Source organism: Gorilla gorilla, chromosome 2 (assembly GCF_029281585.2).
Source record: "Gorilla gorilla gorilla isolate KB3781 chromosome 2, NHGRI_mGorGor1-v2.1_pri, whole genome shotgun sequence".
Classification (NCBI taxonomy): Eukaryota; Metazoa; Chordata; class Mammalia; order Primates; family Hominidae; genus Gorilla; species Gorilla gorilla.
The window spans coordinates 167,948,801-167,972,448 of NC_086017.1; the positions used below are offsets into that span (position 1 = coordinate 167,948,801).

Genomic DNA, 23,648 nt, shown 5'->3' on the forward strand with positions numbered 1-23,648 from the left:
ATAGGTATGCTGCTCTATGGTCTTTTCACTTCAAAAGTTTAGGGTTTTTAGGGAAAATTTATATTCAATGTTGCCAAACATTCAGATAATTACTTGAGAAAATAATCCTTTTCTTGCCCATTGATCCAAAAAGCAAATCCATTTTCCAATTGTTACCATATCAGAGATTAGAAAAGGGATTCAAATGGTAATGTATCAGAGCACAAAGCTAGTAATTTGCCTAGTCTAGTCCAGATCACTTTTTTTCTTTTGACCCTTGACTTTATTATTCAATTTCTTTTTTTCATTTAAAGTAGTCTTCTGTGGTTGGGAAGCCTCGCCTCCCAAGACCAGAGTCAGTTGGAGCTGGTTGTTATTGGAAGGGAGTGGGTTGGGGAACTGGGGTGGGGGCAGGGAGACCCCTGCTCTGCTGGCAGTCCTAGGTGGAGAAGAAGAACTGCGCTTCACAGAGTCTGGGGTGTGGTGGGAAGGCGATGAGGCAGGAGCAGCAAGCTGGGGAGATGGGACCCACCTCAGTCCCCAGCTTCATTTTCTTCTAATGTTTCCCCACTGGCGACATTCTCTGCAGTCTTGGAGGCCTTCTTTGTTTTCTTTTTCTGGGTTTTTCGACTTGTAGAACTTTGGAGGAGGGCCTTTAGCTCTGCATCCTGGACCTCCATCTCAGACTTGTAGAGGTCAGGCTCGAAGGGACCACTGGTTATCCGCATGGGGCCACTGGGCATGAGCAGAACTGTAAATTTAAACTGGGCAACAAATTCACCCTCCTTCTCAAAGAGAACATTAAATGGTTGCAGCAGTTCATGTTTGGCGCACTCCACCACACCCATCTGAGCCTTCTTCTCATCTTCAAATGCTCTTAAAGTAAACGGCATGGCATCAAAACGCGTTTCCACCTCACTGAAGAAGGCACGTGAAGTTTTCATTTTCAGTCCATACTGTTTAGAAGGGTCTTGTTTGTAAATAGTGGTTCTCTGTCCTGCATCCTTGGCCTTGCCCTCTCCTGAGCTGACAAGAACATCCACAGCATACACTTTATGTATGTCAAATTCAGCTTTTTCATGGTCCTTCTTCTGCTGGTCTGTGGGATTCTGGATAACGTTTTTTTCTCCATCAATGACATGCTGCTTCAACTGGTGTGACAGCATACCTTCTATTGGCGTGCAGTTAAATGAGTGGGCAACTTTGTTCCAGGCTTGTGTCACTTGTGTGTTCTGATTTCCAGGTTTGACCAGGCGTAGGGCAGCTTCAGCACAAAGGTGAGCTGCCTTAATAACATCCGCCTTCCTCCCTGTTACTTGGGTCCCCTGAGCTACATCAACCACAAACGTATGAGCTACATTAGCGATGAAGCCATCCACATGGACCCCAAGTTCAATTTTTACCAAGTCACCTTCCTTGAGAATATAATCCTGGTTGCTCTTCAAAGAGGAGAAGTGACATACACAGTTATTTACTGAAATGCTGGTGGGAAAAGCAATACCTTTCTTCATTTCCTTTTCTTTCTTGAAGATTTTCCCTGTTTCTTCCATAATCACGGCATCACCTTTCTCACACAGGCTCAGTACCGACACACCTGAGCTAGATGCTTCCACCAAGGACCGAAGTACCCCTGTTGGCGATGTTGCCCTCCATCTTATACTTGGTCACGACCAGGTCCTCAGCGATAGTTTGCTCCTGCTGCTCATCCTTGCCCAACATCTTCCTACTACCACCACTGCAGCCTCATTTCCCCTGAGCCGCCGCTGCCTCTGTCTCCCTTCCCAGTCACAGGCTGTGGTCAGAGTCCCCTCGATCCTCGAGGAGAGGGCGAGGGAAAGCGCGAGCAAGCAAGGGAGCGAGCAGGCAGGCAGGCGAGAACGAGAAGCTGCTCAGATCACTTTTTAAGATGCCTTTGTGTCTTATTATCTTTACAATTGGGATCTATAAACATGGGCCCTATTATCCACCATGCAGCTAGAAAGTTAACATGCTTCAGAACAGGGCATGCACAAAAGAGTAGAAGTTAGAATTTTTTCATTAGGAAATATAAAATTTTTATTTATATTTGAACATATTTACCAACAAAGGCAAATATCATAAATGTAAAATGAACAGCCTCAAAAGGCACAATGAAAAATACTGCATTAGCAATACTGAACTCAGCAACTCTGAAAGCAAAGGTTCTTCAAGACTCAGATCTCCTTTATGCCCTGCTGTTTCAGTTTGAAGTCTAAAAGACTATCTACTTTGTGTCTGACTTACTTTCCTGTCAGACAGGAACTGGAATTTGAACTTTGCTCTCCAAAAGCCAAAGGCCAACTAATTTAGAAGGAGACTCTCACAATCAATGATGGTTTATTCTAGTTTCATTAGTTCTGTCTAAAGTGATTAAAGGATTTGATTCCCAGATAAACATGATCCTTATTGCTATTTTTACAAACCACATTAATTTCTATACTTAGTTCTGATCACTTGTGGCATTCCTGAGACAAGTCTGGATTCATGTAGCATTCCAACCCTGAGTGCCTTTTCAAGTTTCCAACAGAATCCTGTGCTGGTAAGTGATGATACCTTTATTGTAGTAGCCCCAAGGTGTGGAAGTTGTTTCCTGTGACCTAGACTCAGCCCAACCCCTCCACTTGTTGAAACATCTGCAAATACTTTGTTCATTTCAGAGACATCTGACCACAGCTACGCTCCCATCTGGATTGCTTCCTTTTTCCTTATTGCTCATGCAAAGCATCAATAATCTGGAAAGGCATTCAGTAAGAGAAACAGGGAGGGCCTAGGGATTAGAATGGGAGGTTAGTTCTTATGGGTTTTCTCTCATGCTCATTCATTAATTGATTCATTCAACCATCATCACTTATTGGGTAGTATGAGGAATGCAAATATCAATAAGCAGCAGTATCTGTCCTCAAACAGGGAACAATATATTGCATGCTACATTTATTGTTTCAGGTGGGGAATTATATTAATTAGTTTAGAGTAATAAACTATATTTACCAAGTATCTTCTATGAGTAAAGTTCCACAAATGCTTTAATTCTCTTATTTTTGGTAGATACAGTATTTATGGAATATTTTACTTAACATCTTTAATCTGTCTCCCCACCTTGAAACCACATAAAAGTAAAAGCAACACTCTCAAAAGCCTTTTGTAAATAATCATTAATTTAAAAATCTCATAGGAATCTTTACTTAAGTGAAATGACAAACTGCATAGTGCAGAGTAATAAGATTCCTTCATATGTTTCATTTTCTTTAGGCCTTTATGTTAAGCCACAAAATGAACTGTTTATTGCTAGGAATAAACTATATTTTAAAAGGTGTTAATCCAGTTGGATCATTTTTATGCCCTTATAAGACATTAACTGCAAGTTTGTTTTATCATTTATATTATGCACACATTTGTACATTTTTAAAAGTTACATTTAAAAAGTTACACTTATGATAATCACATCATACAAAGATCTAATTAACCTGGAGTTGTTGAGCAATAATTGTACCTTCAAAGTGCCAGGAGATTTAAGGTGTATGCAGGGTGTGGCCCATCCACCCAGAATTTCAAAACCACATGGTTCTTCAGGTCCTGTTGGGGCTCATCTATTTGCACGTCTCCCCTGCAGGAGTTTGGACTAATCAGGTCACTACACCCTGACACGGCAGTCTCCAGTCTCTACCACTCATTGTTTGCAACATGACGTAATGTCAACAGACCACAGAGAAGTTAGCAACAGGGAAGGGAAAACACTTTAATCTCAAGGTCATCCCCAGGGTTCAGCAGGACATATATCCTATATCGAATCATCTGATATCAAATCCTACAAATGAGCTCGGCCAAAAGGTTGAGCCACGCTGTCTGACTGTATCATGTTCTCCAGTTGCAATGCAAGACTGAGGCAATCTGTTGTGAGCTGACAATTCTTTCTGTTTGCTAAAATTGAAAAGACAGGTTGTTGTCTATCATTGCTTTGCTTTCTTTTTGCTGCAAAACATTTCACACAGCATCATCATGCCTTAGCTAGTCTTCATTTATCTAGATATTAGACATCTTGGAAGCTGATAGGGCTTGGTTCACTTCTTCAGCCTTGGCTTCTCCTCATCCCCCAATGTTCCCTGTCTTGCAACTCATAGCAGAGCAATGCTATTAAATACAACAGGAAAATACATGCCAAAGGGCAGGTAGGGGTTAGATGCCTGAGAACTCTGAAGAACAAAGAGAGCTACTGTGGCCCCATGGTGCTTTTATTCAAGATGCCCCTATCTCGGGAGGATGCAAAACACCTGTGTTGGCAGATGAAGCTAGGTCTGGAGTTTTATGCCTACCTCCCTCCTCCACCAGGCACCACCATGCAGTCAGCAAACTGCACGAGTGCCTATGACTCTGGTAAAACTTATACACATAGACTTAATATGATGGCAGAGAGAATTAAGAAACATGAGGCCAACTTTAGTGGGGAGAATGATGGAAAGCAAAGTATTGTATGCTTTTGTCTTATGATTTTCTAAACAGGAGACCTTGATGAAGGACTGGTATCTGCCTTCTGATTCCAGTTAAAACTGCCTACCACTGTTCTGCCTTCAACTCCCTTTCCAGAAAGCCCCTCTGTCATTACTTTTCCAAACCCTCTTAAGGACCCTCTACCAAGAGCTTAGAACAGGAAAGGGTTTACGCAAAGATGTGCACAGTGCATTACTATTCCTAAAGTAATGTGCATTAAATAGAGACCAAAAACATTTAAACATTAAGTAATCAGTTTTGTCTGTTATCTGTTCTATCTCCAATGCCTAGACCAATGTCCGATACGCAGTGGGGCTCTTAATATATTGATTATATCGCTAGACTTTCATTCACTCAGGAATAGACAATTATACCAAGAAGGTCCCTTATCTTCAAGATTCCACGCATCAAGTTTAGAAAAGTCACCAAAAGTTTGTTTTCTCCTACGCACTTCATACACCAGAGGTCTCCGCACTCAGAAAATACCATCACCACAAATACTACTGTAATAGTATTTAAGTATATAATAGTATATTAATACTATTATTATAGTATTATACATATTACTAATCACTATTATATCATTATTAATTAAATATGCATATTATTAGTTAAGTATAGTAGTACTGATTAAACTTCCATTGCACATCACGAAATATTGGTCCAATGACAAAGATTCTATAAGCCAAATATTTTATATAAAGGTGTGCAGCCTCCTACACTGTATTTCAGTACTTGATGGACTACATACAAATGAAAAAAATTGGTGGCACTAGTGTATTTAAAATCTATACTTTTGTAATTTTACATGTGGGTTGTCCCAACAGTGGTGTATTATTTTATAATAGTTGAACATATGTATCATCCTCCTCCAAGGATCTCGAAGCACCTGCAGTAAGTAAGGAATAGCTCCCTTCATACCTCTGCCAAGGTAGGTATGTTGTAAGCATTATTTCTACCATACCAAGATCACACATGAGTCAGTGGCAGGGCTGGCACTTCTCCCTCATGACACTTCAGTTCACAGGTCTAACCATTAGAGTACTGCCTATACATTAATTCATTCCTTTCTTCATTCATAATATTAATTTGATGCAGTTTGCTAGGCACTAAGGATCAACTCCTTATTTCCTACTGAACTCACATTATATGAACATTACGATTTGTAAAATAAATAAATAAAATAAAATAATTCTGGTCTGGGCATGGTGGCTCATGCCTGTAATCCCAGCACTTTGGGAGTCGCAGGTGGGAGGATCGCTTGAGCCCAGGAGTTTGAGACCAGCCCAGGCAACATAGGGGAGCACTTATCTCTACAAAAAATAAAAAATTAGCGCGGCGTGGTGGCGCACCTCTGGTCCCAGCTACTGGAAAGGCTGAGGTGGGAGGATCGCTTGAGCCTGGGAGGCAGAGGCCGCCATGAGCCCTGACCACCCCACAGCACTCCAGCCTGAGCAACCAAACAGACTTGTCTCGAGAAAAAAAAAAATCTGATAAAAATTTTAAATTCACAACAGAGATTTTTCTGTACCTGGTGATTAATCCTAATTGTTTTATAGTAACTAACATACCTATCAGTGAGCCAAATGTATACTAAGGAAATGACTGAAATACAGAATTTTAAAGATATATGCTCTTACGGCCGGGCGCAGTGGCTCACGCCTGTAATCCCAGCACTTTGGGAGGCGGAGGCGGGCAGATCACGAGGTCAGGAGATCGGGACCATCCTGGCCATCGAGAAACCCCGTCTCTAGTAAAAATACAAAAAAAAAAAAAAAAATAGCCGGGCGTGGCGGCGTGCGCCTGTAGTTCCAGCTGCTGGGGAGACTGAGGCAGAATGGCGTGAACCCTGGAGGCGGAGCTTGCAGTGAGCCGAGATCGCACCACTGCACTCCAGCCTGGGTGACAGAGCAAGACTCCGTCTCAAAAAAAAAAAAAAAAAAAAAAAAAAAGATATACGCTGTTACGTTATAGATGTTATTCATGTGTCTGCCTCTAACATGAGGCTTTTTGATGCTTGCCCACACAGCTAATACTTGCGTTTTCTGTGTCTAATTAGAAGTTTCCGCTGGGTATTATTGTTGAGTTGGTATAAGATGTTCAAGACCATGAAAAGATGAATGTAATAGCTTCCTCATGGACTGATTTTTTTTTTTTCAGTTCATCTGTCCTTTTAAGTAATCTGACTGTTTGTACCCTGACTCTAACTGAATTCACAATTATTCCTCTTGCCAAACCATGCTTCCAGACTTGACTGTATAAATTAAATTTCACGCACGCATATGTAAGCCGTGTGTACTGCCTGTTAAACTAAGTAATATAAACAAATTGAAGGCACATTTGAATGACCTTTGAATTCCGTGTTAGAGTAGTTTTTAAACAGTTATCTACTGGGCAAAGTGTAAGACACAACCATTCACAGAGGTTATTTTCAGTGTGCTTCTTAAAAGCCCATTTGCTCATAGAATTCAGCCTCCTAACCATGCAAGTTGCATTTTGTATGGTTTTCTTCTCTGGCTCCCCACCCTTTTAGAATAGTTCTGACGCCCCCACTGGCGACCACCTGCAAGGGGCTGATCCACCCCCACCTCCCTCTGCGAAGCGCGGGGCGGCTGCGGCCACCTGGCCAGAGCCAGCGCTGCGCTGCGCTGCGTGACTGGCTGCACTTCTCAGCCCCGACGCTGTGGTTACTCAAACTGATCTCATCGCAGGTCGTCACGACACGCGCTTCCCCTCGCCTGCACGCGGCGTGGCGTGAGAGGGGCCCTGGCAGCCGGCGCGCCCACCCCTGATCCTTCGAGGCCCACGATGAAGCCCATCCTACTTGCAATAACGGCCCCGTTCTCATTCTTCAAAAGACGGCTCCCAGACGTCAACAAAGAATCTAACCCACACAGCGCCGGCCCTCGCTCCTTTCAGCCTCAGCGAGCGCTGCCCTTCATTGCCCCCCAGCGCACTTCTGGACACTGCGCCGGGTCGCCGGGGTCAGCCGCCCGGCCACGAAAGTCGCCCCCAGCGTGCCCCAGGCGTCAGTGCACGCCGGGCTCCCGGCTCCAGGCAGGCGGGGTGAGGCAGCTCCGCGAAGGCCACTCGCTGGCGACCCCTTCCCGGGTCTCCTAGCCCTGGGCGGGCTGCCCCCGCGCCCGCCCCCGCCCTCAAAATCCAGGCAGTGCGGGAGGCCGCCTTGCTGCTCTCTCCGCCCAGACAGGGCCGCCCGACGGAGCGGGCAGGGAGCAGGCGCCAAGGAGGCCGAGAGGGGCCCAGGGGCGAGGTCGACTCCCCGCCCGCTGTCCCCTTATCCCACGTTTCGCAGCCTGAGGTGTTTGCTGTATATTGGGAACTGACACTTTTCGGCGTTAAAATGAGGGCGTCACCTGCTCGAACTAAAGTCGGTGGAGGGCGTCTGGAGCCGGGCGGAATCTGGGATTCCTCGCCGGATTACGCGGCGGGGTCGGCACGCGAGGCAGGCTCCGGGCGCACCAGGAAGCCCGAGCGTGCACTAAAGCGGCGGAAGCAGGCAGCGGGGGCGGGGCCGGCGGGCTGCAGGCACGCAGGCGGCGCGGCGGCCTGGGGTTGCGTGACCTGCCGGGCTGCGGTCGCACGCACTTCGTGCTTCAGGCGGCCGTCGCCGGGCGGGAGGTGCAGGTGCTGGAGGGCGGCGCCCGGCTTCCACTTTCAAAACACCGCCGGGGAGGGCAGTCACGCTATATTTCTGGGACAGGGAGTGAGTTCACCGGGGGAGGACACAGCGTCCCCTTGTTATCACAACGTGGGTAACATTCGGTAATAAAACGCGCTCGGACAGGATGTATTAAACGAATTGGGAGCCGGAGCTGCTCTTTCCATAAGCAATCAAGCTGGGGAAACTTTACAAGGAAAGCTTTAAATTGCGATGCATGGCGCAGGAGTGTGGTTCGTGTGACATGCTTACAGAGAAAGGAACCAGAGCAAGGACGGTGGCTTTGGGACGAAATTTCTGTCCGCTCTGCACAAAGACTAATTACAGAGTCGTGATTTGGGGCATGCTCTCATTCCTCCCGGAAGCTTTCTTTGCAGTGTTTTATTTTAAAATCAGAGGTGCTTGATCTCCCTGGCATACTAACTTGAGAGACCTCATTTATATGGTGACTCAAAAGCCCCAAGGACATAAAAAAGGTGCCACGTTTTAAGACACCAGAATCTAAGTTCCTTCTCAAGATCATGTGAGCAAAAAGTGTTTTGCCCGCACAGATATCTATTTACATAATTAAAATGTTTGTAGATTTGCAGATAAATCAAGTTTAGAGGACAAAACAAAAAATGTTACCACGATAGTTTTTAACACAAGAGCACCCCAGTCAGCTGAAAGCTTGGGACATTCCACATTAGTTTATTTTCTATGTACTTAAACTTTGATTTGGTGAATCTATGCTCTCTTATTTCCCTATTATGACTCTTAGGCCTATAGTGCCTAGTTACACACACATTTGTTTTTGTGATACATGTAACATTATAGGAAAGGGGGGATTCTCTAGGGTTAGAATAGACACAATAAACTCCTAGGAAGCTTTCTCAAAAATACATATTCTCATCTCAGCTTACCATATGTGGGAAAAGGCAGCAAGATTCACTGTTTAATTTTAAAATGTTCTACCAGCTGACTCTGATTCTCACGTGAGATTTTTTTTTTTTTTTCCTGGTCTGCCCAGCACACTTAATTTCTTCTGGGACAGAACTACCTACCCTTCCTGCCTGGATTGTGCTTCTGCCTTTACTCTTCTAGAATGTAGTTAGAAAGGGAGGTGTCATTGTGTGTGGCCTTGCCTACTTGGTCCCCACACTTGGTCGAGAGGCATATACCTGACTCAAGGTAAGCCAATGACAAACAGCACTTGACTCCTCCTGGCCTCAGTAATTTGGTTAAAGAGATTGCATATCATCCAAGTTGTGCCAAAGAAAGTCATTTCCTGGCAATTTTCTAACAGGAAGGTGGGCATAGATGCCTTCTCCCCAGTTCCTTTTGGTGACAAAATTGGACCGTCAGCCACCACTGCTCTGCCATGTGCAGAGACTGCCAACAATAAAAGAAAATGGAACCAACATTCATTAAGTGGTAGATTCTAAGGGCTGAGCCTTTTTATGGCTTTCGCAAATTCCACATTGCATATCTGAGGTTCTCAAAGCAATACTGGCTCCTGCTTTCCTGAAACTTGATTGTTTACCTCTTCTGATTCTATGAGAAGAGATATATATTTATAGAAATAATAAAATATACATTTAGAATGCTGTTTAGAATACTATGGTTTTTTTTTTTTGTAGTTATAACACTATTTTTAACTTGCTTTTTGTCACAGAACAATCTATTGGGACATTCAACCACATCAGCAAAGAACCACATCATCATTTCTAACAGCTGCACACTGTTGTTTGAGTAAATCAATGTATTTCACATTTTAGTATTTCCTATTTTAAAACATTATAAGACTGTGGTGAACACTGAATATATGTGCTAATAAGAAAGAATTTTCCTAAAGCTTCCAGCAAACGTCTCTTGGAACTTCTAGTCATAATTGGATCATAGATGCATTCCTGATTTAATCACTGGTAAAGGGGAAGGTGCTAACAGAATTGATCTAATCTGAACTCACTCCTGGACTTGGGCTGATTCATGCATGCTTGGGGGTAGGACAGGGGGAGGGCAGTACAGAGGTCTGAATTCCTGAGCAAAAGGAAGAAGGAGGATCATGTGTCAACTGTAATAGTTTTGAACATTTTAAGGGGTTTAAAACATAATAAATGTTCTAATTTTTCACCCCAACAGCAGTGTTTAAGATTGCTAATTGCTCTACATCATTGCAAACCAGGACTACTATACTTATTTTAATATTTTTCGTGTGGTTGATAGATCTCATAAAATGCTTGATATTTGATATCAGTAGTCCCTAAGAAAATATCTTTAAGATGATTTGGAACTCATTTAATGGCATTAAAAACACTATCAATGGAGGCAGAACAAAATGACAGAAAAATTTTTATACTTTGTTTCCTGTAAATTCAGTAGCTACTTAAAATAATCGGTATAGAAACATTAACTTCATCTTTACAAAGGGAGAATGAAATCACTTTTACCAATCACTTATCAAAACAAATGTGAGTTGGAATCTTAGATTCTTCATTAGAATCCTATGAAAATCTCAGAAATTAAGCAATAATTTCACTAAACAAGCAAATAATAAACTACAAAAGTTGTTTTTAAGTGCATAAGGCAGTTACCAATTTTCAGTCTTTGAACTTATTAGCATTTATTAAGTGCTTATTAGGGCCATTTATTGGATGCTGAGTTTAATAAAAGGAACTTGGTTAATTTACATTACAGAATAAGAGCTATCAGTACCACATTTTTAGCATCAAATTCATTACAAGAGTGTTAAGTTAATGCCATTAGAGCTTTATTCTTTTTTTTTTTTTTTAATTGAGACAGAGTCTCACTCTGTTGCCCAGGCTGGAGTACAGTGGTGCAAACTCGGCTCACTGCCAATCTCCACCTCCGGGTTCAAGTGATTCTCCTGCCTCAGCCTCCGGAGTAGCTGGGATTACAGGCACGAGCCACTGTGCCTGGCCTATTCTTTTTGTTTTTAAAAATATATTCATGTAATAAATACTAAGTTGTATTTGGCACATAGTACAGTTTTGGATAAAAAGCTCTTATCAGTGGTGAACTTGCCACAGGAAATACATTTATAATAATCAAAGGTTTCACTGTAGTGCTTGACTAACTGTTAATATTTGAGGATATTTATCATTTGAAGGCCTGACTTGTCTCACTGGAAATTTTGTTCAATAATCATATTCTCAGGGCTAAAAAGAATTCAGCACACAATTTATTCCTGCACAGATGACAAAGCATTTGAACTAAAGAGAAATGCTATTTAAACATTGTGACATTTATTTTATTAGGTACTCAAGTTTACACTGTACGTATAATGGATTTAAAAAGATACAGAGCTTAAACCCACAAATAGTATTTTGTGGTCTAAACCACCTCCAGACTAGAGTTATTTGTGGTTCAAAATATGCAAAGCAGCTATTTAAAGCAGTTTAAAACTTTAAATGTTAATAATGTTAATAGCAGTTTTAACAAACATGAAATGTTATTAAGAAAGAAAATCCAATCCACATCTTGGTGGGAACAAAATGTGTTGGGGTAAGTAAAACAAAGCAAGTGGTCCCTTGTAGCTGACCATTTTTGAAAACTGGAAGCGACTTCAGAAAAGTCATGAAGACAGTAAGTGTGAGACAAAGTTAGGTTTACAGAATTAAATACTTTTTGGATATTTACATGTTACTAATCCACTATAGGCTGATGTCCCCTGGGTACTGGCTGGCTGGCAGAGTCAACTAACACTGTATGTGAGGCCCAAGTGCTTCCTCTTATATTTGGTCCAAGTACACTTCTGTACTCACATTAGGCCATGCCCTCAGCCATTTCCATTATTTGTGTGAAAACAGACAATAAGTAGGATCTGACTTGAGTTATGTTTGGAAGGGTTCTCAGTTGGATGAGACATTGTGTATGAAGTGCCTGGCAAATAGAAAGAGCCCAATAAGTACTAGCTTTTCAAAAATGTTAGGTTTTTTTCTTTTGTGCACTTGTGTTGGATGGAACCCAGAAATATTAGTGAAAGCTGTGGTTGCTTCCAACCTGGGAGGCCTGTTTGCAACTATTTAATTTCCATTTTTGAGGGGACAGAGTTGTACTGGGTTCTGGTTTGCAGGATGAAAATAAAGTTGGGGCTAACTGTAATTTTGCCATGCTCCCTTTGTACAGTTTTAAGCTCACTTTAAAATTAGCAATCTTGGGCCTAGTGCGGTGGCTTACGCCTGTAATCCCAGCACTTTGGGAGGCTGAGCAGGTTGGATCACCTGAAGTCAGTAGTTTGAGACCAGCCTGGGCAACATGGTGAAACCCCGTCTCTACTAAAAATACAAAAATTAGCCGGGCATGGTGGCAGGCGCCTGTAGTCCAAGCTACTGGGGAGGCTGAGGCAGGAGAATCCCTTGAACCTGGGAGGTGGAGGTTGCAGTGAGCCGAGACCATGCCATTGCACTCCAGCCTGGGTGACAGAGCAAGACTCTGTCTCAAAAAAAAAAAAAAAAAAGCAATCTTGTGTGTCCGGAATTGGTGGGTTCTTGATCTCATTGACTTCAAGAATGAAGCTGCGGACCCTCACAGTGAGTGTTACAGCTCATAAAGACAGTGTGGACCCAAAGAGTGAGCAGTAGTAAGATTTATTGCAGAGAGCGAAAGAACAGAGCTTCCACAGTGTGGAAGGGGTTCCGAGCTGGTTCCCACTGCTTGCTGGGGCAGCCTGCTTTTATTCTCTTATCTGGCCCCACCCATATCCTGCTGATTGGTAGAGCCCAGTGGTCTGTTTTGACAGGGTGCTGATTGGTGTGTTTACAATCCCTGAGCTAGACACAAAGGTTCTCCACCTCCCCACCAGATTAGCTAGATACAGACTGTCACACAAAGGTTCTCCAAGGCCCCACCAGAGCAGCTAGGTACAGAATGTCCATTGGTGCATTCACAAACCCTGAACTAGACACAGGATGCTGATTGGTGTGTTTACAAACCTTGAGCTACATACAGAGTGCTGATCGGTGTATTTACAATCCCTTAGCTAGACATAAAGGTTCTCCAAGGCCCCACCAGAGTAGCTAGCTACAGAGTGTCAATTGGTGCATTCACAAACCCTGAGCTAGACACAGGGTGCTGATTGGTGTATTTACAAACCTTGAGCTAGATACAGAGTGCCGATTGGTGTATTTACAATCCCTGAGCTAGACATAAAGGTTCTCCAAGTTCCCACTAGACTCAGGAGCCCAGCTGGTTTCACCCAGTGGATCTCGCACTGGGGCTGAAGGGGAGCTGCCTGCCAATCCCACGCTGTGAGCCCACACTCCTCAGCCCTTGGGTGGTCGATGGGACTGGGCGCCATGCAGCAGGGAGCGACGCTTGTTGGGGAGCCTCCGGCGGCACAGGAGCCCACGGAGGGGGTGGGAGGCTCAGGCATGGCAGGTTTGCAGGTCCTGAGCCCTGCTCCACGGGAAGGCAGCTAAGGCCCAGCAAGAAATCGAGCGCAGCGCCGGTGGGCTTGCACTGCGGGGGGGACCCAGTACAACCTCCACAGCCACTGGCCTGGGTGCTAAGCCCCTCATTGCCCGTGGCTGGCAGGGCCGGCCGGCTGCTTCGAGTGCGGGGCCTGCCAAGCCCACGCCCACCCGGAACTCCAGCTGGCCCGCAAGCACCGTGCGCAGCCCCAGTTCCCGCTCGCGCCTCTCCCTCCACACCTCCCTGCAAGCTGAGGGAGCCGGCTCCGGCCTTGGCCAGCCCAGAAAGGGGCTCCCACAGTGCAGCAGTGGGCTGAAGGGCTCCTCAAGTGCGGCTAAAGTGGGAGCCCAGGCAAAAGAGGCACCAAGAGCGAGCGAGGGCTCTGAGGACTGCCAGCACGCTGTCACCTCTCACTTGGATAGAGTTCCTACATTTTTATCAGAATTGCAGGCAACATAACTCTTCTACATGCTTTTCATGGTGGGGGAGGAGGAAACAAAGGAGGGAGCATAAAACTACTTTTTGAAGTGAAGAACGACATTTCCCTGCTGGATACATATTTTATGTAAATTCACAACAGTAACAAAAGCACAGACACTGTGTCCTCATAAACCAACACAAAGTTCTGCAGACCATGTGGAAAGCCCTAGGTTAGTTGCTTTAGAGTGTCTCTATTCCAAAAACTGAGAGCATTTCCTTCCCCAGGGGTCACTGACAATACGGGGTTGGGAGGGGGGAATAAAGGGTCATAAAAAGAAGTTAACAGCAGCTTAATTTGGCTATTACTGGATAATTTTTAAAAGTCGAAGTAAAAAGTGAAAATTAGCTCAATTAAAAACTAATGGGGTAACCCAAAACTTTATTTAATATGCCCAATGATGGGATTATTTTAAATTGTACTTCAATTCTAGTATGGACAGTAATGGGGTGGGAAGACGGAGGGAGGGCAAGTGAGAAACCTGAAAAGGGAGAGACCAAGACAAAACACCAACACAGGGCACAGGATTCGTGGCTTTTTTTTTTTTTCTTAAACCTATTTTGTAACATCTTGTCACAACACTTCCTTTGCACTATCTTCTTTCAGGAATAACACTTTTTGCAGCTACCCTTTAAAAAATGTCATTCATCACAACTTAACTCTTATCCTTTGAAATTCTTACTGGGGTCTACTGCTTTCCAACTTTCTTTTTGTTTGTTTTCTTTTTTTAAGAGACAGGGTCGGGCTCTGTCACCTAGACTGGAGTGCAGTGGCCAGATCATAGACTGCAGCCTCAAATTCCTGGGCTCATGTGATCCTCTCACCTAGGCCTTTCTGAGTAAAGACTACAGGTGTGTGTCACCACACCATGCTAATTTTTTTTTTTAATAGTGACAGAGTCTCACTATATTGCCCAGGCCAGTCTCATACTCCTGGCTTCAAGGGATCCTCCTGCCTCAGCCTCCCAAAGCTCTGGGATTATAGGCATGAACCACCACGCCCAGCCCAACTTTCTATGATAATGAAAATGTTCAGTATCTATGGTGTATCATACATTACCTACATGACTACTGAGTACTTAAAATGTGGCTAATGCAATATAGCAATGGAATTTTTAAACATACTTCATTTTAGTGAAATTAGTTACATGAGGCCACCTTACTGGACAGTGCAGGTCTAAGGGAAATTTACAGTGGAAAGGAAATTGGTCTCAAAGGCAATATGCAGACAAATAAACACAGACGAAATTAAACCAAGGAGTGAACTGCAGCCTTTGAGCTGGATTTTCTCCCATCCTTAAAGTGTTGCCTTTCCTTATCCTATAAACAAAGTACTCAATAAATAAAACTAGCCTCAGAACAGAGTGATCTTGCATTAGGTGTGCAAATTCCTGTCCCAGATAGGTACCGGTTTTGGTGCCCTGTATCTAAACTTCCATTATCACAAAATGAGAGCAGTCCTACCCTCACTATCCCTCAGATAAATATGACAAGGATGAATAGCTCTGAAAGTTATTTGGGCTTCTCATAAGCATGTTATACTTGACCACTTGGTTGACTGTCCTCTAGGCCTCTTAATCCTTTCCTCTTTGAGGCAGTGGAAACAGAAAATCAAGGGTAGGCATTTGGGGCAAAAATATCAGTCAGGTTAAATGTACAAGATACATCTTCTACACTTTTTTTTTTTTTTTTTTTTTTTTTGAGACAGAGTCTTGCTCTGTCGCCCAGGCTGGAGTGCAGTGGCATTATCTCGGCTCACGGTAAGCTCTGCCTCCCAGGTTCACGCCATTCTCCTGCCTCAGCCTCCCGAGTAGCCCAAGTAGCTGGGACTACAGGCGCCCGCCACCACGCCCGGCTACTTTTTTGAATTTTTAGTAGAGACGGGGTTTCACCGTGTTAGCCAGGATGACCTCGATCTCCTGACCTTGTGATCTGTCCGCCTTGGCCTCCCAAAGTGCTGGAATTACAGGCCCGAGCCACCGCGCCCAGCCACATCTACTAGACTTTTTAGTGCCAAGGAACAAGGCACTAGTGTTCAGTACTTCCTGGTGTCATTAATTAGTAGTTATCAATAAGCAGTTTGGTGTACCGATACTGCTCTGCGTCATTTAATCACTTCTCTAAATCTATAGGTTCAATTAATTTTCTTTGTATTTACTTAATCTTATTTTATTCAATAGCAAACCAGTCTCTGCCTGCTACAGAGCCATCGATGTTTTCTTTGGTTCTTGGAAGAACTGTACTTCGACCTTATATAATCCTCAGAAAGGCAAGATCTGGACTACGAATGAGTCACCTGCTAATTACACCAATGGCTGCTCCTGCCTTGACCAGTCACAGAGTATCACCCTATCTCGGTATGCTGCTCTGCTTGTCGCGTAGTAGGTCAATAAATACTTGTTTTATGAATGAATGTATGAATAAAGGGAAGTTAGTCACGTTTAAGGGTGGGTAGCCTCCGATAAATAAAATGTAGACTAGGAGGTCTCAAAATACTTTTTGAACTAAGCCCTTAATCTTCACTACTTTGGACTAGAATGGAAATGTCACCAACGCATTCCCAATTAATTTGTCCTGGCTGTAATGACTGAAACCAGAACTTCCCTTTACACCCATGACCTCTACAGGCATCTCTTTTTCCTCTGCTCAAGAACAGTAACTGCTCACTGCTGTGTCTACCACATAGGCCCCAGAGCAAGGAGTGATAGGTAGGGCTATAGGCTCCCGACTCCCGGCAGTGCCTCTCTCCAACCCCCCACGAGGCTGGGACAGCTCCCTCCATCTCAGCAGTCGCTACCAAGCACCCGACCCACTCTCGCCCGCCTCATCCCTCGATCCCCTTCCCTCCCTCTCACAGCACTCCGCGTAAGACTAGCCCAGCCTTCCGAGCCCCACCACCAGTTTTCCCACTTCCGCCCGGCGCGTGAGACCCTGGGCGGTGCAGGGGAGCGTTGACGACAGACGTGGGCCGTGACGTCGCCGCGCCCTGACGTCCAGCCGACTGGCGGCGCGGTCGCCCGGGAGACCGGGAAAGCCGTTTCACACCCGTCCTAGTCGAAGTCGAGGTGAGGGAGGATGGCTTTCCTCAGCCTGGGATGACCCGGTCGTCCAGAATGCAGTTCCGGAGTGGAGGCGTGCTCGCACCCGGGGAGAGAGCCAGAAAGCTGAGCCGCGGCCCCCCCCCGCCCCCCCCAGCGAGAGCACGAGGCCCCGGGTCTGGACTCCGCCACCACGCTCCTCTGCGGCCCCTTCCTGGTCTCTGCCAGCCCGCGGGGCCCAGGCGCGGTCCGCCTTCCTCCCAGCCCCGGGGAACGCGCGGCTCTGCTTCCTCACCCCCGCACCCTCCTCCTCCTCCTCTTCCGGCCACGGCAGGTCCAGGGGGGACGGGGTTAGAAAGGGACAGATTTGAAAGCCGTTCCAGCAGTTTTGTCTGGCCTTGCGGTTGGTTTCTGTGGAAGATCCCGCCGCTTCAGGGAAGTCTTAGGACGTGAACTCCCGCCTTCACCTGCCCCTGACCTGCTCGTTGTGGGTGATTCACGCCACGGGAATGGTTCTTTACGTAAGGGCTTGAAAGCTGAACATGAGTTAATGGCCTAACGTGACACTAGTGGGAGAAACGGAATTGGAAACGAACAAGGACGCGTCTGCATTTTAAAAAATGTCTTTTCGGTGATCTTGTTAGAGAGGAGGTTCACAAACACCCACGTAGCTGCAGCCTCTTATCACTGCACCTCTTGCCAAAGTGCGGTCCACACACGTGCAATGAGAAAGAATTAAAGGGGCTTGTTTGATAACACACGCAAAACTATGTAAGACTAAATTTAAAAAATTACAGATTTTCCCTGTTGCCAAAAGGGAAAGAGACCCTTCTTTTTTCTTGAGAAACTTAGTATTTGTGAATGCTTCCTCTATTTAATATGTATGCAAATGTTTTTAAAGACCTAGGAATGCTTTTCTTGAGGACCTGGAAGCCATTTCTTTAAAATGTAAACATCAAGGAAGATAGGGCCCCAATCTCCTTGTCACTTTGGGAGTTTAACCTAGGTGCGTTATTCCTAATTGTAAACACCTGTTTCGTTATGGAGCTGTGCATTACTTAGGAGGAAAGCCGTTAGCTAACACAGGTGGTTACCCCAATTACCAGATGAATTAAAGAGGAAATATAAAAGAATGTATAGAACACTATGTTAAGCCTTCTTACATGAGGACACGTTACCAGTTTCCTTGAGAATGTGTAATGGATTGTGTCTCCTTGGCTGTATGAAAGAGTGGGATTTCCTTCTCTCTTTGTAACCTCATTAGCGGATTAGCCGTGATGTGCATCAAAGTCTAGTTGAATGCCTAATTACTAATAAGATTGTTGTCTTTCTGCATTGTGGAGCATTTTCTGGGTTGGCAGGACTTTTTATTTTTAAGTTTCCCCCCGATAATCAGAACTGCCAATTCCTCCCCTTCTTATGCTAAGGCCATAAAGTTGGAATAGATTCACAGACAATGAAGGCACTACACAAAAACTGTTCTACTGGTGCTTTGTTTATACTGTCATTTAGATCCGTGCTCTCAGATAATTTTATGGGTGAAATTTTAAAAGGATGTTTAGATGGTAATTTTTTGGAAAATTCTCCCAATAGAGTTGAAGTTACTATTTCATTTTACTGATAGCAAATCCACCATTAAATGACAGAAATGAGAATAATGAGCCTTCTGGGCTCTTGCCACATGATTATGACAATCTGCCAAACGTCAGATTATGTTTGGGCTTATGTTGACATGGTTAATGGTACCTCCATTGCAGACCTCAGTTAACTTTACCACACATGTCATATTATGTTTTATGTGGGAAGACATAAAGCTCATTAGTTTTTGGGTTTAAACAGCAACTCACTGAAATGAGTCTTTGTGCTAACACAGGGAACAAGGAATCTTCTCTTCCACTAGTGGTTGCACCATTTACAAAGATAATGCCACTATAGGACTTTTTGACAACTACAGTTTCCCTGCTACCTTGCCGTATGGCCGGGGTTGCTCTCTCTGATAGAGTACTTTGCTTCTCCAGTCTCTTGTCAAAATCCTGCCCTGATTGAATACAAGCAACCTCAGGAAGCCTTCACTAACTCCCACCTCTCATCTGAAACATAAGATATTTTCCTTTCTTGAACTCTTAGACTGCTCTTGTCTATAACTCATGGTCCTCAGGCCTTCTTCCCTGCTATGGAATTGTGCATGTATCATCTGACTCTGCTGCCACTGCCCTCGCCCTTCTCCTGACTCCTTAGATATGTATAAACAGCCCTTACTCGTGAGGGAAGGATTTAAAAAAAAAAAAAAAAAACCCAAAGTGCTCCTCCATTTATCCTCTGGTTTTATGAAAGTAGTGACTGACCTTTATATTGAATGGCTTTTATTAGAAAAAGAAAATCTGTTAAAAGTAAAATATCTGCATAAAATTAAGTAAATGTCCATCTTAGATAAAATTGGCACTTGGCTTCTTATTTTTTGATCACTCTTCTGTTCAGTGTTTGCATATCATATTTAATCTGGTATCTCTAAATGCTCTTTTTCTGTATTTCATCATTTAATCCAGCATTCATGCCACAATTGCTTTTTTCATCTGCTAAAATACTATATTTTCATGCTTTTTCTAGCAGCATTTCAGAAAAATATTTGATTTTTAAAATACACTGAAATGTGTATTTAAAATTTTAGTCATTATGTATTTGAAAAACAATTAGTAGTAAATCACAACAGAAATTATTAGACTATAAAGTTCTAACAAAAGAGAAAATATTCTTTCTAACTTAGCAGTCTCTATAGATCTCTCCTGTTCTGTTGGCCCAATAACTAACGGAGAAAACCCTAACTGTACCTTCTAACATTGAGCTGATGAAATAAGCATCTGTTGAAACAGTTGTCACCATTCATCCCCAAATACTTCTAGGAATTTATAAAGCATCTTAATTTGAATGTTCTCTACATTATTTCTGTTCTGACTGTTGCCATCGATGTTCTTAGATTTCCTTTGGCTTCAAAGCTCTTTCACCATATTTTGGGAAGTTATGGATCATCACATTCCCATGCATGCTTTGCCTGAAGAAATCCAAAAGGTATGATATATTGTGTTGCTACAGCCTAACAGTGGGAACATGTAGCAGTTACATAATTCTAAAACCTAGAGGAGTGAATTCATTAATTTTGGTCATAGGATCTGAATGAATTGGTGGAGTGGGAGAGGGAATAATTATTATCATAATGAGCAGAATTGTAGAATTCAATTCAGTATGAAGAATTTTGCTGCTATGGAAGAAGACATATATCTAATTCCAGTACAGTATTTGACCAGGTGGTTGTGGAGCCCTAGTGAAAAGCAGGCATCAGAAACGTCCATGTGTGTTTTAATGGGGCTGGATTTCTAAGCCTCTATTACGGTTTGACCAACATTAATTCTCAGTACTTACTGTGTGCCAAGCACTGTTTTAAGCCCCTTGTATGCAGATGACCCTTGAACAACATGGAACTAAATTGTGTAGGTCCACTTATATGTGGGTTTTTAAAATAAATATATTGGAAAATGTTTTGAAGATTTGGAATGGTTTGAAAAAACTCACAGGTGAACCAAGTAGCCTAGAAATATTGAAAAAATTAAGAAAAAGGCATGTCATGCATGCATAAAATGTATGTAGACACTAGTCTATTTTGTCATTTACTACCATAAAATATGCACAAATCTATTATAAAAAGGTAAAATTTATCAAAACTTATGCACACAGACATTTAAGAAACTACATGGTGCTGTTTGCAGTCAAGAGATGTAAAAAAACGTAACGATGAAGTATTAAATTGTAACTACATGAAATTAACTGTAATATATACTATACAAATGTAATAATTTTGTAGCTACCTCCTGTTGCTTTTGCAGTGAGCTCAAGCATTGTGATTATCTCCTTAAAACACTGTGTGATAATCACGGCCATGTGAGCAGTTCTTTCCTTCAGGAAAAAGTGATCTTGAAGTTCTTGTGTATTTTTCATCATGTTTAGTGCAATTTCATAAGCTTTGGATAACAACAAAGGACACATTTAGCATGCCACTACCTGATGCTGGAAGTACTTTCAAGAAGCAGAGAAAAGTCATGACATTACAAAGAAAAAAGTTGAATTGCTTGATGTGTACTGTAGAATGTGGTGTGCAGCTGTGGTTGCCCACTATTTCAAGATAAATGAATCCAGTGTAAGGACCATTAGATATGTATATATAAAGGAAATTTATGATGTTGTAGCTACAGCTATGCCAACAGGTGCAAAAACCATGTACTTTTTGCAAAATCTCTTACAATGAAAACACAGTTTTTATGTGGGTGCAGAATTGTTATAAGAAAGGCATACCTGTAGACTCTAATATGATTCAAGAAAAAACAAAGTCATTCCACAGAGTGAGCAGAGAGTGGTGAAAAGTCTTGGAGAGAAAAAAAAAATCATTATATGGCAACTTAAAAAAAAGGTGAAAGATCTAAAGCTGGATAATTTAATGCCAGCAAAGGATGGTTTGGTAATTTTTGAAAGAGGTTTGGCATAAAAAAGAAAAAGTCAAGATAACAGGGGAAGCATCTTTTGCTGACCAAGAGGCAGCAGACAAGTTCCCAGATGTCATTAAGAAAATCATTAAGAAGAAAGGGGGTTTTTGGTTTCTTTTTTATTGTTTTTGTATTTGTTTGTTTTGTTTTTTTTGCAGTAAAGAAAGTTTAATTGATATGAGGCCACTGTGGCATGTGGCAGATGGAGTTATTACTCAAATCAGTCTCCGAAAATTTGCAGGCTAGGGATTTTCAAGGATAGTTTGGCAGGTTGGGGGGGCTAGGGTATGGGAGCTGCTGATTGATTGGGGATGCAGTCATAGGGGTGTAGAAAATGGTCCATGTGTGAAGACGGAGAGTCCAAGTGGGACATCAGTCATTAGAAATACAAAAGCCTGAAAAAACATCTCAAAAGGCCAATTGTAGGTTCTGCAATAGTGATGTTAATTACAGGAATAATTAGGGAAGTTGCAAATCCATTGGAATAATGGCTCCTAGTCGTTTACACCTACATATTAGCAGAATGCAGACCCCTCTAATTCTCTTAACCTTTTGGCTTTTATTAGTTTTACAAAGATGGCTTAGTTTAAGGGATATTATTTAAACTATAAAGTTCTCCCAAAGTTAGATTGGCCCACACCCAGAAATTGTGTATTAGTTTGTTCTCATGCTGCTAATAAAGACATACCTGAGACTGGGTAATTTATAAAGGAAAGAGATTTAATTGGCTCACAGTTCCACATGGCTGGGGAGGCCTCACAATCATGGCTGAAGAACAAGGGATGTCTTACATGGTGGCAGGCAACACAGAACTTGTGCAGGGGCGCTCCTCTTTATAAAACCATCAGATCTTGTGAGACTTATTCACTATCATGAGAAGAGCATGATAAAGGTTCACCCTCATGATTCAATTATCTCCCACTGGGTCCCCCTCACGATGTGGGAATTGTGAGAGCTACAATTCAAGATGAGATTTTGGTGGGGGCACAGCTAAACCATATCAAATGACCAAGGGCAGTTTGGAGGTTAAAGGCAAGACTGAATTTGGTTAGGTCAGAATTTTCTCACTGTTACAATTTTTGCAAAGACAGTTTTAATCCCCCTCCTTTGGGTTTCATCATACCTTACTTTTAATCTGTGGGTTATGGAAATGGAAAAAGGCCTACAGCCACTGTAACTTCTTCCTGCTCACAGGGGCAGATTTGGAGTGGGAGTCGCCCTCAGGGTAAGAGGAGTGAAACTGTCTTGTAATTGTTGGTATGTATTCATGTGTGCCAGGTTGAGATCCCAAGGTCTGCATAAGAAAACATTGGTGCTCTTATCCACAGCTTTCACACAGCACTTAAGTGAACAGGTGGACTATAAGACAAATAATGAGCCCCAACATAAGGAGAGAAAGTCCTCACTTCAGGAATCCCTGTAGAACTGACCTGAAGCCTTAAGGGATACAGGTGAATGACCCCAAGAATCAATCAGATATGGGGTCATTAGCAGAGACTCAAACACAGTGGATAAGGCTGGAATCTAATAACAGTTGTACTATAGTTTTTTCTGAAACAATTTTTCTCTCTCCAGTTCCCCATTTCTACCAAACACAAATCATAGTAGGGCCAATTTATTTGCAAAATAAGTTCCAGTCCCATTATATTTGGCCTGGTTATTTGCATAAAATGCAGCAAGAATAGTTATTTGCCACATAGGTTCTTTTTCTAAAAATAATTGGCTTTGCTGGAATTTATTTCATAAGGAATCTCAGATTAGACCTTTTAAAAGTCTCTAGCCCAGCCAAGAATTCATCTGTGCCTGCACATACCTGTATGAATTGGGTGAATTTCTCTCTTCTTGAGGTCCCACAATAACTTGGGATTCCTTGGTCTGTCAGAAAGTGACACTCTTTATTTACTACGGGTTAGGAGCCCTGTAAAGGACAAGGTATGAGACCAATATTTCCAAGGGGCTGTTATCAGCTCTGTAAGTCAACCTCAGTTACTCAAAGCAGCCTGAAACCATGCCATTTCCAGTCAAAGC

General features: G+C 43.0%; 1 protein-coding gene and 1 pseudogene across 2 annotated transcripts in view; one reads left to right on the forward strand and one right to left on the reverse strand.

The window, feature by feature from the left end:
• Positions 1-499: 499 nt before the first annotated feature.
• On the reverse strand, positions 500-1,911 carry LOC101138913 (proliferation-associated protein 2G4-like; annotated as a pseudogene).
• Positions 1,912-16,920: 15,009 nt separating this feature from the next.
• The window catches only part of LEKR1 (leucine, glutamate and lysine rich 1), a 223,055-nt gene continuing 216,327 nt past the window's right edge, over positions 16,921-23,648 (forward strand). Inside the window, exons 1-2 of one of the 2 annotated variants that reach the window (XM_004037896.4) lie at positions 16,921-17,115; positions 20,063-20,154. In XM_004037896.4, coding sequence (XP_004037944.1) covers positions 20,107-20,154 — 48 coding nt within the window. In that variant the 5' untranslated portion in view covers positions 16,921-17,115; positions 20,063-20,106. The remainder of the gene's footprint in view (positions 17,116-20,062; positions 20,155-23,648) is intronic. The other variant, XM_055381886.2, reaches the window with a different exon arrangement.